General features: G+C 42.9%; 1 protein-coding gene across 1 annotated transcript; it reads right to left on the reverse strand.

Moving 5' to 3' along the window:
• Window positions 1–7,417: 7,417 nt before the first annotated feature.
• Window positions 7,418–13,625, reverse strand: LOC115185398 (magnesium transporter MRS2 homolog, mitochondrial). The gene is made up of 11 exons (XM_029745755.1): window positions 13,107–13,625; window positions 12,226–12,290; window positions 11,895–11,931; window positions 11,598–11,710; window positions 11,195–11,371; window positions 10,419–10,549; window positions 9,846–9,962; window positions 9,340–9,492; window positions 8,284–8,401; window positions 7,927–8,040; window positions 7,418–7,704 (listed from the first exon to the last, which is right to left on the reverse strand). Exons 1-11 carry the CDS (start codon window positions 13,294–13,296, stop codon window positions 7,636–7,638), a joined length of 1,284 nt encoding a protein of 427 aa, XP_029601615.1. The 5' UTR covers window positions 13,297–13,625; the 3' UTR covers window positions 7,418–7,635.
• Window positions 13,626–14,096: the final 471 nt, after the last annotated feature.

Below are 14,096 nucleotides of genomic sequence, written 5' to 3' on the forward strand. Positions count from 1 at the left end.
AGCGTCTTCTATAATTGGTTGACAGATACTTGGAACATAAAGAAGCGTCATTCACTTGAGTGTGCAGTGATCATTTCAATTGACAATTTGACATAGCCACAAGTGAATGAGTTATGATAGGCTAGTAGAGTATGCCTACACAGGTTATGAACCATCCGGATATGATAGTCCTATCTCACTTCTGACACCAAGGCAGCATTCCGGGGTAGTATAACACCTCACAATACAGTGACGGGTCTAAACCAGGGTTCTCCAACACTGTTCCTGGAGAGCTATCGTCCTGTAGGTTTTCGCTCCAACCCTAATCTAGCACAACTGATTCTAATAATGAGCTGGTTGGTAAAATGAATCAGGTTACTAACAACTGGGGTTGAAATAAAAACGTACAGGAGGGTAGCTCTCCGGGAACAAGGTTGGAGAGGAGCCCTGGTTAAACATATTGTTTTCACATCAGATGAGAGGGCGCCACTCAAATGGTTAGATCAGTGGTGTCAAACTCATTCCATGGAGGGCCTAGTGTCTGCGGGTTTTGGGGTTTTCCTTTCAATTAAGACCTAGACAGGTGAGTGGCGTTCTTTTCTAATTAGTGACCTTAATTCATCAATAATCAAGTACATTGGAGGAGCGAAAACCCGCAGACCGAGGACTCGGCCCTCCATGGAAGGAGTTTGACAAGTGGTTTAGATGTACTGTTGTCTATAGACTTTACTTAAATAAAACATCAATATATGAATACAAATGTAATAATGTGACTGGATCATAGAACAAAATAAAGCTTACCATGTAAATAATACTTTGATATACCTTGCTCACAGTGTGGCAAATTTAATCTAATATTTTGTCTGATTAGTTCAGTTTTGCTTCCCCCTGTTGGGGAAAGTTGATTCGTACTTACACTCAAGTTATGTGCCTGAATGACAATGTTATTATCAAAGTCCATGCAATTGAGATTTTATTAAATAATACATAACAGCTCAAAGGCATGTTTTATGATGCATCAAAAAGGTTAATGTTGTTTGAAGACACACAAATGGCACAGAATAACATGACCGCTGTCCTAACATTATCTGTTTAGACCAAGGTTTCCCAAACTGGGTCCTGGGGTCCCCATTGGGTGCACATTTAGTTTTTTTCCCTAGCACTACACAGCTGATACAAATCATCAAAGCTGGATGATGAGTTGGTTATTTGAATCAGCTGTGTAGTACTAGGGCAAAACCCTGGATAAGACCGGAAAATGAAGGTCCAATTGTGTACTATGGAAGGTAAATTGTAAATCATAGAATGAAGGAATCTGCATGATTGGGGTTCTTTCTGGATTAATCTCAAAATGCATTGGAGAAGGTCTGGGGGGATCTTGGACATGATCTTTCAATATGGTTGAAGGAGAAGGTCTGGGAGGGGGAACTTGGATTTTCTCCTTCAAAATGGTTGAGAAGGAAGTGAGGCTAGGAGAGAGGATGTGTGAAATTGCATAATGACAATTCAAGATACAGCCAAGCTAATACTTTCAGCAGGTAATCTGACAGGAGATATTTTCTTGATTCTTCTGAGGAGTGATGTTGGGCTGATGTTGTTGAGTCAAAGTAGTCATCCCCACCGGTTCATGTCAATTATGTGGACATTACAATGTTAAGTGCTGTAGTTGATAAGTATACCGCGTTATGATTTATACACATCTACATAACACATTATCAACATTCATAAAACCACTAGTGTAGACTAGTGATGCGCGGGTTGACTCATAACCCGCAGTCCCGCGGTTATATCTGCGGGGCGGACGGGTTTAGGGTCATTACATATCGTGTGGCTGAAGGGCAGGTGGGTGGCACGCGGATTAAATAAAGAGAAACAATACCTTTAAAAAATCCAGAAATGTTTAACTAATTTTAATTTCTATAGGCTACATTGAGGTTATCTGGTATTTTTTAAATAACTTCACGCCTAGAAAAAAACATCCACGATTCCGTCATAACTGTCAATTTATAGAAAAAAAAGAGAATTACAGGGGCAGTTTGGAAAAACCCAATCCTGTCCTAATTGTCCTGTGGAATAACGGACATTCTGGGGTAATAAATACTTAACCAACGTTCTCTAGTAATACTAGTCCCGTGCGAATACGGCTATATCCTTAATAATAGCCTAAGTCATGCCGAAGTAAGCATTTCTTGCAGTAAAATTATACACCAATTGTAGGTAAAATGTGGATTTGGGAACAGGAGTGGAGAAATATTATTTATTTCGTTCTGCATCTTGAGAGTGCCGTGCTCAGTTACTGTAGATACCATCTGGGCGCTGTCTTCATCATAAAACCTGATAGGATTTCAATTTAAACCACATAAAATATGCTTCGAAGCCGAACTAAAATCTTATCAGAAACACGTTGGGTCGTTTTCACAGTTAACTTTTGGCTTACAACCGGTCAAACTAATATCATCTGGAGATTTTGCACATAAAAACCTTCCCGTTTTTTGTTGTTGCTTCTTTGTATTTTCTCCCCAGTCCCCAAACTTCTTTGCCCCGCGAAAGATGAGAACTTTACCGATGTCAACTAGATTGAAGCATTCATTCTATCGATCTATTACATTCTGTTGAGCAAAGGTTTATTTAGTCTTCTAAGGCAACATATGACAGAAGCCAACCAAAATGTCGGAAATTATAAGCATAAATACCGAAATCAGGCAAAAACAAATCCTGCACCCCCTGTAAAAATATCACTCTGCAGTCTCTGACTGTAGCCAAGCACATTCTCTATATTTGCCGGTTAGGGTTGGGTGCGGGCCTCAGATTCTCACTTTAGAATATATAATCCGGCGGTTACAGATTTGCAATTGCTTGCGGGTGAAGAAACAGCTGACCCGCGCACCACTACTGTAGACCCAAAAGGCCTACCAATACGCCACATGTGATACTTTATTTTATGAATTTTTAAATATTTCACATATAGACATATTGACTATTTTACCCTCCATTCGACTCTTGTGGTATCACATTGAGACATCAGAAGATATTTTCCTTATTTATATGTGTTGCTGCCATGCTATGTTAATTGTTTTGTCCTATATTTTTATTTAATTTATAATGTAATGACAAACAGTATGGCAGTGACCATTTTGTGAATGATACAACTAATAAATACATACTACATTACTGTATGTGAATGGGACAATAGTGATGTTGGACCTGAGGATGAAAACTTGAGTTACACTACATGACCAAAAGTAAAGCTCTTCAAACATCTCATTCCAAAATTATGGGCATTAATATGGAGTTGGTCCCTCCTTTGCTTCTATAACAACCTCCACTCTTCTGGGAAGGCTTTCTACTAAACTGAGCAACAACAAAAAAACAACATCCCTTAGTCAGGACCCTGTCTTTCAAAGATAATTCGTAAAAATCCAAATAACTTCACAGATCATCATTGTAAAGGGTTTAAACACTGTTTCCCATGCTTGTTTAATGAACAATTAATGAACATGTACCTGTGGAATGGTTAAGACAATAACAGTTTACAGACGTTAGGCAATTAAGGTCACAGTTATGAAAACTTAGGACACTGAAGAAGCCTTTCTACTGACTCTGAAAAACACCAAAAGAAAGATGCCCAGGGTCCCTGCTCATCTGCGTGAACATGCCTTAGGCATGCTGCAAGGAGGCATCAGGACTGCAGACGTGGCCAGGGCAATAAATTGCAATGTCCAAACTGAGACGCCTAAGACAGCGCTACAGGACGGACGGCTGATCGTCCTTGCAGTGGCAGACCACGTGTAACAACACCTGCACATTATCGGTACATCCGAACATCACACCTGCGTGACAGGTACAGGACGGCAACAACAAATGCCCGAGTTACACCAGGAACGCACAATCCCTCCATCATCAGTGCTCAGACTATCCGCAATACGCTGAACTGATGGCTTGTAGGCCTGTTGTAAGGGAGGTCCTCACCAGACATCACCGGCAACAATGTCGCCTATGGGCACAAACCCACTGTCGCTGGACCAGACAGGACTGGCAAAAAGTGCTCTTCACTGATGAGTTGTGGTTTTGTCTCACCAGGGGTGATGGTCAGATTTGCATTTATCGTCGAAGGAATGAGCGTTACACTGAGGCCTGTACTCTGGAGCTGGATCGATTTGGAGGTGGAGGGTCCGTCGTGGTCTGGGGCGGTGTGTCACAGCATCATCGGACTGAGCTTGTTGTCTTTGCAGGCAATCTCAACGCTGTGGGTTACAGGGAAGACATCCTCCTCCCTCAGGCGGTACCCTTCCTGCAGGCTCATCCTGACATGACCATCCAGCATGACAATGCCACCAGCCATACTGCTCGTTCGGTGCGTGATTTCCTGCAAGACAGGAATGTCAGTGTTCCGCCATGGCCAGTGAAGAGCCCGGATCTCAATCCCATTGAGCACATCTGGGACCTGTTGGATCAAAGGGTGAGGGCTAGGGCTATTCCCCCCAGAAATGCCCAGGAACTTGCAGGTGCCTTGGTGAAAGAGTGGGGTAACATCTCACAGCATGAGGAGTAGATGCCCTGCAGTACTTAATGCAGCTGGTGGCCACACCAAATACTGACTTTTGATTTTGACCCCCCACTTTGTTCAGGGACACATTATTCCATTTCTGTTAGTCACATGTCTGTGGAACTTGTTAATTTTATGTCTCAGTTGTGGAATCTTATGTTCATACAAATATTTACACATGTTAAGTTTGCTGAAAATAACCTCAGTTGACAGTGAGAGGACGTGTCTTTTTCTGCTGAGTTTAGATGTTAGAACATTGCTGCGGGGACGTGCTTCCATTAGTGAGGCCGGGTACTGATGTTGGGCAATTAGTCCTGGCTTGCAGTCGGCATTCCAAGTCATTCCAAAGATGTTCGATGGGAGTTGAGGTCGGGGCTCTGTGCAGGCCAGTCAAGTTCTTCCACACCGATCTCGACAAACCATTTCTGTATGGACCTACCTTTGTGAATAGCTGCATTGTCATGCTGAAACATGAAAGGGCCTTCCCCAAACTGTTGCCACAAAGTTGGAAGCACAGAATTGTCTAGAATGTCATTGTATGCTGTAGCGTTAAGATTTCCCTTCACTGCAACTAAGGGGCCTAGTCCGAACCATGAAAAACAGCCCCAGACCATTATTCCTCCTCCCCCAAACTTTACAGTTGGCACTATGCATTCGGGCAGGTAACGTTCTCCTGGCATTCGCCAAACCCAGATTAGTCCGTCGGACTACCGCATGGTGAAGCGTGATTCATCATTCCAGAGAACGCGTTTCCAATGCTCGAAAGTCCAATGGCGGCGGGCTTTACACCACTCCAACCGACACTTGGCATTGCGCATGGTGATCTTAGGCTTGTGTGCGGCTGCTCGGCCATGGAAACCCATTTCATGAAGCTCCCGACGACCGGTTCTTGTGCTGACATTGCTTCCAGAGGCAGGTTGGAACTCTAATGACTGCTCCAACCGAGGACAGACAGTTTTTACACGCTTTAGCACTCGGCGGTACCGTTCTGCGAGCTTGTGTAGCCTACCACTTCGCGGCTGAGATGTTGTTGCTCCTAGATGTTCCCACTTCACAATAACAGTACTTACAGTTGACCGGGGCAGCTCTAGCAGGGCATCCTACAACAATGCCTTCAGTAAGGCTATTCTACTGCCAATGTTTGTCTATGTAGATTGCATGGCTGTGTGCTCGATTTTATACACCTGTCAGCAACGGGTGTGGCTGAAATAGCCAATTCAACTAATTTGAAGGGGTGTCCACATACTTTTGTGTATATATAGTATGTCTTGGGTTTTAGTTCTTTCAAAGTTTGAGACTGCTCAGTACTCAATGTCTTTATTTATTAGCTGTATAGTCAGTCAAAGCTATTTGAGCAGTGGTTTTGGTGAACAGTGGGAGTATGTTTTTGGACAGTAAGAATTGGTGCAGTATCCTTGAATACAGCTGGAGGTATACAGTGTGCTTCATTATAACAATATATCCAGGATGCTAATAAATACATGAACACTGCTTACAACAGTCTTAAAACCTGTTGGGGATAGGGGGCAGTATTTGCACGGCCGGATAAAAAACGTACCCGATTTAATCTGGTTACTACTCCTGCCCAGTAACTAGAATATGCATATAATTATTGGCTTTGGATAGAAAACACCCTAAAGTTTCTAAAACTGTTTGAATGGTGTCTGTGAGTATAACAGAACTCATATGGCAGGCAAAAACCTGAGAAGATTCCTTACAGGAAGTGGCCTGTCTGACCATTCCTTGAGCTTCTTGACTCTGTTTATTGAAGACTGAGGATCTTTGCTGTAACGTGACACTTCCTACGGCTCCCATAGGCTCTCATAAGGCGGGAAAAAGCTGAATGATGTAATTCCAGCCCCAGGCTGAAACACATTAGCGCTTTTGGCAAGTGCTCTATCAGAGGACAATGGGCTGAGGCGCGTGCACGAGTCGACCCCATGCTTTCATTTTCTTTCGTCTTTTATCCTAAACACAGATTCCCGGTCGGAATATTATCGCTTTTTTACGAGAAAAATGGCATAAAAATTGATTTTAAACAGCGGTTGACATGCTTTGAAGTACGGTAATGGAATATTTACAATTTTTTTGTCACGAAATGCGTCGTGCTCGTCACCCTTCTTTACCATTCGGATAAACGCACGAACAAAACAGAGGATATTTGGATATAACTATGGATTATTTGGTACCAAACCAACATTTGTTATTGAAGTAGAAGTCCTGGGAGTGCATTCTGACGAAGAACACCAAAGGTAATAACATTTTTCTTATAGTAAATCTGACTTTGGTGAGTGCTAAACTTGCTGGGTGTCTAAATAGCTAGCCCTGTGATGCCGGGCTATCTACTCAGAATATTGCAAAATGTGCTTTCACCGAAAAGCTATTTTAAAATCGGACATATCGAGTGCATAGAGGAGTTCTGTATCTATAATTCTTAAAATAATTGTTGTGCTTTTTGTGAACGTTTATCGTGAGTAAAATTAGTAAATTTTTTGTAAATTCACCGGAAGTTTGCGGGGGGTATGCTAGTTCTGAACGTCACATGCTAATGTAAAAAGCTGGTTTTTGATATAAATATGAACTTGATTGAACAAAACATGCATGCATTGTATAACATAATGTCCTAGGTGTGTCATCTGATGAAGATCATCAAAGGTTAGTGCTGCATTTAGCTGTGGTTTGGGTTTTTGTGACATTATATGCTAGCTTGAAAAATGGGTGTCTGATTATTTCTGGCTGGGTACTCTGCTGACATAATCTAATGTTTTGCTTTCATTGTAAAGCCTTTTTGAAATCGGACAGTGTGGTTAGATTAACGAGAGTCTTGTCTTTAAAATGGTGTAAAATAGTCATATGTTTGAGAAATTGAAGTAATAGCATTTCTAAGGTATTTGAATAACGCGCCACAGGATTCCACTGGCTGTTACGTAGGTGGGACGATTTCGTCCCGCCGACCCTAGAGGGGTTAAACCAATTGCAAAAAACTGATATTGAGATTATGAAGAGAAAAAAAACATTCCTCTGCAATAAACGAGAGAAATCTCACTGTAGTATGAAAACAGTCAAACAGTTCAGATTCCTCAGCAGAGAGGTGGTGCAACAAGGAACTATCATCTTAGTCCACTCTTCACCTCTCCTCCTTTTGAGTTGATTTGGTTTCTCTTCCAAACTGTTGGGATCTAGGGAGGAGAAAGAGGGTTTTTATAACAACACAAGTCATGGAAATGATCAGAATAATCTCAAGACGAAACACTGAGCTTAAGCATGATCAAGATGTCAGACACATGCAGTACCCAGGGACTGGTATTGACAATTAGTGAGTTATACACGTTACACACTAGTATGCATCAGATGATACTCATTTCTATCCAAATAAATCATGAAATTAACAATTCAATTACCTGTGGGGGGACAGTAGGCTCAAGATGTCGACCCAGGAACGAGAGCAGTCTCCTCCAGATTAGTCCACTACCCAGGAACATGAAGCCTGTCACCAGCCAGAACACCTTGGGGTCCTGGGGGAACAAACACGACACCATAGATATAACGCTAGATCGAACAGAGAGTTTTATCTCTATGGACCACACACTGAGCCAGTCATCCTTCACCTCAGGTTCATCTGCCATTTAGCAATATTACATTGCTGCAGCTGGCTAGTTTACAATGAGCATGTGTTGCCAGGTTAACAAACTCAATGTTAAATTGTCTCACGTGTAATTTCTAAGATTAAAGCTTTATCATCAATGCATATTATTAACCTCCTCAAACGTGGATTCCAAGTTCATCCCGAAGGCGACACCCATCAGGCCAAATAGGGAGAGTGAGAAGGTCCCCATGGTGAGCTGCAGGTTCAGACGCATCATCACGTTCCGGTGACTGGGTGGGCCATGGCCCATGGGGACAGAGGGAAATGGGATGGTAACAAACTAGGCCTGACTAACAGAGAGCTGTTTAAGCCAATTAACAACAGGAGAAAAGAAAAATGCCATGTTAAGCAGTTGGAAAAATAGGCTAGTTCCCCTGATAGCATGAAATATAGAAAACGACATCAGGACAAATGAAGTCTACCAAAAGCCAGTTAAATCAGCAATACACTTAAACTGATTTTTTGTCTAGCTAGATAATTCTGCCAGCGTATTTTGTATGGACGCAGCATGACTATTACACTATACCAGAGATGCATAACTGGCGCCCCCCCTTAAATATTACTAACAACAGGTTAAACACATTTTTGCCAAGGGATCTGTGAAATAAGTTTAGTGTGTAATAGAATCAAATATAATATTATTAATCTATGTTTTTAACACTGGGTAATATGGGCCTGGGAGGCTCACAGGGATATTGATATACACAGTACTCCACCAACTATACATTTGGAACTCATCGAGGCTTTAAAACTTGAACGTTTTGTCTCTTAAAGCTGCAACAACAAAAGAATCTCTTCCCCGTGACAAAATGTGCAGAATTACAGGATATTAGCTTGAAAACTGCAAAATGTTCTCTCTGATGTCAAGAGACTGGCCTTTAAAAAATGTTCCTTCACAGGGACGAGACTTGGTTCGTCCGGCCACGCACTGCGAAGTCATAGTAAAACTTTTTGTTTGCTATTTGTTATCTCACTCGAGTTGTGTTCTGATTATGAGGGGGTCCCTGGTGAATTTGCTATCACAAAAGGGGTCCCCAGGCCCAAAAAAGTTTGAGAACTCCTGCCCTATTCCCTACATAGTGGACTACTTTTGAGGCCTATGGGCCCTGGTCAAACATACTGTACTATATAGGAAACAGGGATACAGACAGGGTTTAGTCGTCGGTACCTGTCCAGGTTGATGAAGATAACACTCTCTGAGTCGTCTATCAGGCCCTTGAGCTCCCTGGTCGTGTTGCCCAGCTCCTCAGCCTGCATGAAGTAGTTCTCCAGGAGAAGCTCCATCTCCTCAGCATGATCAATGCCCAGACTGCTCTCCTCACTGCCTCCAGAGACACACACAACAACAAGAAAGACCAATAAAGCCTTCATCCAACAACTCTTAAGAAAAAAAGAAGACTTTATTCATCCATACGAGAGAAATGTGTCTTCTGCTGTACCAACCCCTCAGACACACACACAGACTAGGTTTTAAAGGCTGGACCACGAGGCAGCCGCCGTGCCCAGTGAGCAGTTCAGGGGGTTTACATCAAGGGTGACCCCTGACGTATTGATGCCAGCAACCCTCCTGTTGTCAGCTCACTCCCACCATAATGAAAAATGTGTACAATGAACACAAATAATCTCATGAAGTACCATGTGCCTACAAAATCTGCATGTTGAAATTTCACTTACAACACACGTGGATCCGTCCACTTGGTGACACAAAGCTCCTCGATCATCTCCACTTCGTCTAGGATCTTCAGCAGACTGTCCTTGAAGACCTTGATGTCTGTCTCCAGCTCTGACAGGCTGGGCAGAAAACAGTTAGGGTTGAACAATTTCCCCCAAATTCCCAGAAATCCTGGTTGGAAGTCTCCCGAATCAGGATGGAGAAAGGGAATGAGATTGACTACACAGAGCTAAACCAGCCACGCCTTCTCGTGCAGGACTTCTAGATCCATACAATAGCCATGGCCCAACTATAACCATAGGTGTTAATCTTTTCTACACCTACAATACATTTAAGTCATTTAGCTGATGCTCATATCCAGAGTGACTTACAGGAGCAATTAGGGTTAAGTGCCTTGCTCAAGGGCACATTGACAGATTTTTCATGTAGTCGGCTCGGATTCAAACCAGCAACCTTTCAGTTACTGGCCCAATGCCCGTAATAGAGGATCTGCCTTGATAAGATGAACCAAACGTTACATGCAAAAGCAGCAACGCTCCTTATCATGATGTGACTGGCATTGCTTTTCCACTCACTTCTTTCTGTTCTGAAGAAGTATATGCAGTTTGCTGCGATCTGCAGAGAGTAGTTTAGGATCCACAAGAGACTCTAGAATGTCCAGGATGACAGGGTGAACCTCATTCAGCCGAGCCTGAAGGGTGTTTACCTATACACAAAACAAACAGACACATACATGCATAAACAAATACCAGGTGACACTTTATTTGGATAGTCCCAAGTAGATGGTTTGTAGATGTTCAATAACTGTCAACAGCATATCAACTAACTATCCACTAACCCTTATCCTGAGGTACTGACCTGTTGCACCCTCTTCAACCACGGATCATTATTTCACCCTGCTGGTCATCTATGAACGTTTGAACATCTTGAAGAACAATCTGGCCTTAATGGCCACGTGCTCTTTTAATCTCCACCCGGCACAGCCAGAAGAGGACTGGCCACCCCTCAGAGGCTGGTTCCTCTCTGGGTTTCTTCCTAGGTTCCTGCCTTTCTAGGGAGTTTCTCCTAGCCACCGTGCTACTACATCTGCATTGCTTGCTGTTTGGGGTTTTAGGCTGAGTTTCTGTACAGCACTTTGACATCTGCTGGTGTAAAAAGAGCTTTATAAATAAATGTAATTGATTGATCCGAACCCTGAACTCAACCCTTACCCTAACCCTAGCAAGCAGTTGCTTATCAACAGATAGTATGACCATGAGTAGATCATCAATATGGGACTATCCAAATAAAGTGTGAACAATTGTTGTGATAAATGAATAGTAAATGAGTGATTGAGTAGCGTGTGTCTTACCCTGTGCTGCAGAATAGCTTCAAGGGCTCTGAACTCAAATGGCAGTGAATGAGTGGCAAGAGCTCCATGATCCCCATTCAACTGCGGAGCCAACTCCAGGACCAGCCATCTCTCCAATCCCAGACCTCGGAAATCCAACACCAACAGGCTATTGGGGGTCACTACTGCCTTCAAGGCCTGAAGACACAAGAACAGACTCTGTTCAGGTGCAAAAACGAGTCAAGTTCGGTCACCTGTCTTTTCTAGTGTGCGATTTTCTACTTGTTTTTTTAATCATAGGATTCTCTAAAAGTTAGAGGATAATTTGAGGCTAGCTGTCACGACAGGTGACAAACGCAGCAGTTTAGTTAACAGTACCTTCGGCATAACGCTGTAACATGAAACGAAAACAGTACATAGCTACCTCCATGCGAATGATGATGTTGTTGTTCCTAGCGGTGATGCTGGTGAAGTGTTGGAACCTGAGGTCTCTGGCCTGCAGACTCAGCTCATGATACAGCTCCATCTTCTTCTTCTCTGAGATAGGAATCAGACCAGGGGTCAGAAGTCACACTCAAAACTTATAGGAAGGACAAATACCTTGTCAGTAACAAAGTACAATAAACAATTGCATTTCGATGTAGTCCTTGTGAGAACAGAAAACTAAAGAAAAGCAAATAATGGGCAAGCTAATGAGGACAATAGATGTTCCAATACTTACCAAATGAGGTTACATTTCCATCTTTGTCAAATTTCATCTATGACAGAAGAGCACAGTTGTAGCTACTGCCAGTATATTGCTGTAGAACTTGTAGGTACATTCCACACACTCCCTCAGGTGAACAATATAGGTAGTCACAATGAACTGACACATTGGTTCTCTCTCTTCTTGCATTTTGCAGAAGCAATCTTTTTATAGAATGTTGGCATTGTCAATGTTGATAAACATTTGATCATATCCCATATACCGCTGGCAGACATAACATTTAGGAGAGACTAGAATAACAATTTCAAATTGGATATGATTGACACAACTAAAACTTGCCACTTACCACAATAAAAGTAGGAGCCACACTGGAGAGGGATGCCTCAGTTCCTCTATGGCGAATTAAATATGCTGCCAATTAAACAAAAATAATAATCCATTAGCCAACAACATGTGTTGCAGCTAGGTCTTCTTTTTCGGTGGGGTTTATCGGCGGTTGGCATCCAATGTTATTTACATTTTAGTCATTTAGCAGACGCTCTTATCCAGAGCGACTTACAGTAGTGAATGCATATATTTCATACATTTTTTTTTTTGTACTGGCTCCCTGTGGGAATTGAACCCACAACCCTGGCATTGCAAACACCATGCTCTACCAACTGAGCCACAGGGAAGGCTGTGGTGCAGGTTATGGTGCATTACCGCCAACTACTACTGGAGTGGGGGCCAGAGACGGGGAGAAACTAAATCCTACTTGCCAGCCCCGTTGCTCTTAAAAAATATAAAATATTTGACGTTCTACTCAATATACTCTAAACTAACTTCATGTTTCCCCTTCTCCCTCATATTAGATCTCAGCCTCTCTCTTTCCCTCTGATACTGCCCACACTGTAGCAATACAAGCTCCACAGTCTGTTTCTCTGTAAAAAAAAATAGCCTCTTCTGTCCCTTCCTGACGTCCTCCCCAACTTTCCTCTGTACTTCGAATAAATGCCTGCCCATGGTATCTCTATTCCACTGCTCCTGTCATCTCTGCACCTCCACTGTCCATATCAGGCTTTTTGCCTCTGCCTGGCTCATTGAAACGACAACATCAACACTACTAAGTGCTGGTTTCACCAGTACATTTATGTAGTCTCCCCAACACCTCTAGATCAACTACTGGAGGCGGGAGTAGCCTTGTGCAGCTAGGTCTAGCCATAACAGTAAAAATGTTACATCACCTACCAGGCGGACATGATCGCAACAGTGTTGCTTTCCCCCTCGTCACCGGCTGATGCTTGGAGAGTTGGCATTTTATAGGTGATCTGGAACAACTCACTGTTCTGCAGGTCAAACAGCCGGCAAGGACCCTGAATTTAATGTCCAGAGATCTCCGAAGACCACCCATGGTGAACGACTTGAAACAAGCTTCCATTGCTTTGTTCACCACCACTGCATTTTAGCAAAGTGTCCTTAGTTCTTTAGCTACTTATTTAGTCTAGCCAGTTGATCAGTTGCATTGCTGGTTATTCCACTTGCATCCGGAACTGAATCACTAACGTAAACTAGGTAGCTGGTAAACTTATCAGCTGGCTACGTAGCACTGGACAAAGACAGTGGTTTGTTCTGCAAAATCATACAACCGTTTCAGTCCAAAGTAGGGGTAAATTCTATTTTGTGAGCACGGTCGCTGGATCGAATCCCCGAGCTGACAAGGTAAAAATCTGTTGTTCTGCCCCTGAGCAAGGCAGTTAACCCACTGTTCCCCGGGTGCCGAAGAAGTGGATGTCGATTAAGGCAGCCCTCCACACCTCTCTGATTCAGAGGGGTTGGGATAAATGCAGATGACACATTTCAGTTGAATGCATTCAGTTATACAACTAACTAGGTATCCCCTTTATTTAGCTAGTTAACACGTAAACAAGGCGCTAGCTAGCAAGTTAGCGAACAAACTTTTATGCTGCTAGCAGGAGACTAGCTTGTGCTTCCTGAACGAACTTCTAAACGTGTCGCACAAATGTGCCATATGTGATTAAAATAGCAAATAACAATAGGCTTGCAGCTGGTATAGCTAAATCCAAGATACGTTATTCCTCCGTAACACAGGGACAGCTAGTTCTGAGCAACAACAACGGGCAGGCATCCGGGTGTTTTGGTGTTACAGTAACACGTGCTCGTGCATGACCCTGAACTCGAGAGGATGAATCAGTTTCAACCAATGACGTTGTTCAACGA

Source organism: Salmo trutta, chromosome 3 (assembly GCF_901001165.1).
Source record: "Salmo trutta chromosome 3, fSalTru1.1, whole genome shotgun sequence".
NCBI classification, from domain to species: domain Eukaryota; kingdom Metazoa; phylum Chordata; class Actinopteri; order Salmoniformes; family Salmonidae; genus Salmo; species Salmo trutta.

What these genes read in the sequence shown, in the direction of transcription:
- LOC115185398 (XM_029745755.1), bottom strand. Translation starts at nt 13,296, where the DNA reads ATGGAAGCTTGTTTCAAGTCGTTCACCATGGGTGGTCTTCGGAGATCT. An exon ending in AAGCTATTCTGCAGCACAGG is followed by an intron (nt 10,550 to 11,194) that starts GTAAGACACACG and finishes TTTTGTGTATAG; the next exon opens with GTAAACACCCTTCAGGCTCG. An exon ending in CTTCTTCAGAACAGAAAGAA is followed by an intron (nt 9,963 to 10,418) that starts GTGAGTGGAAAA and finishes TTTTCTGCCCAG; the next exon opens with CCTGTCAGAGCTGGAGACAG.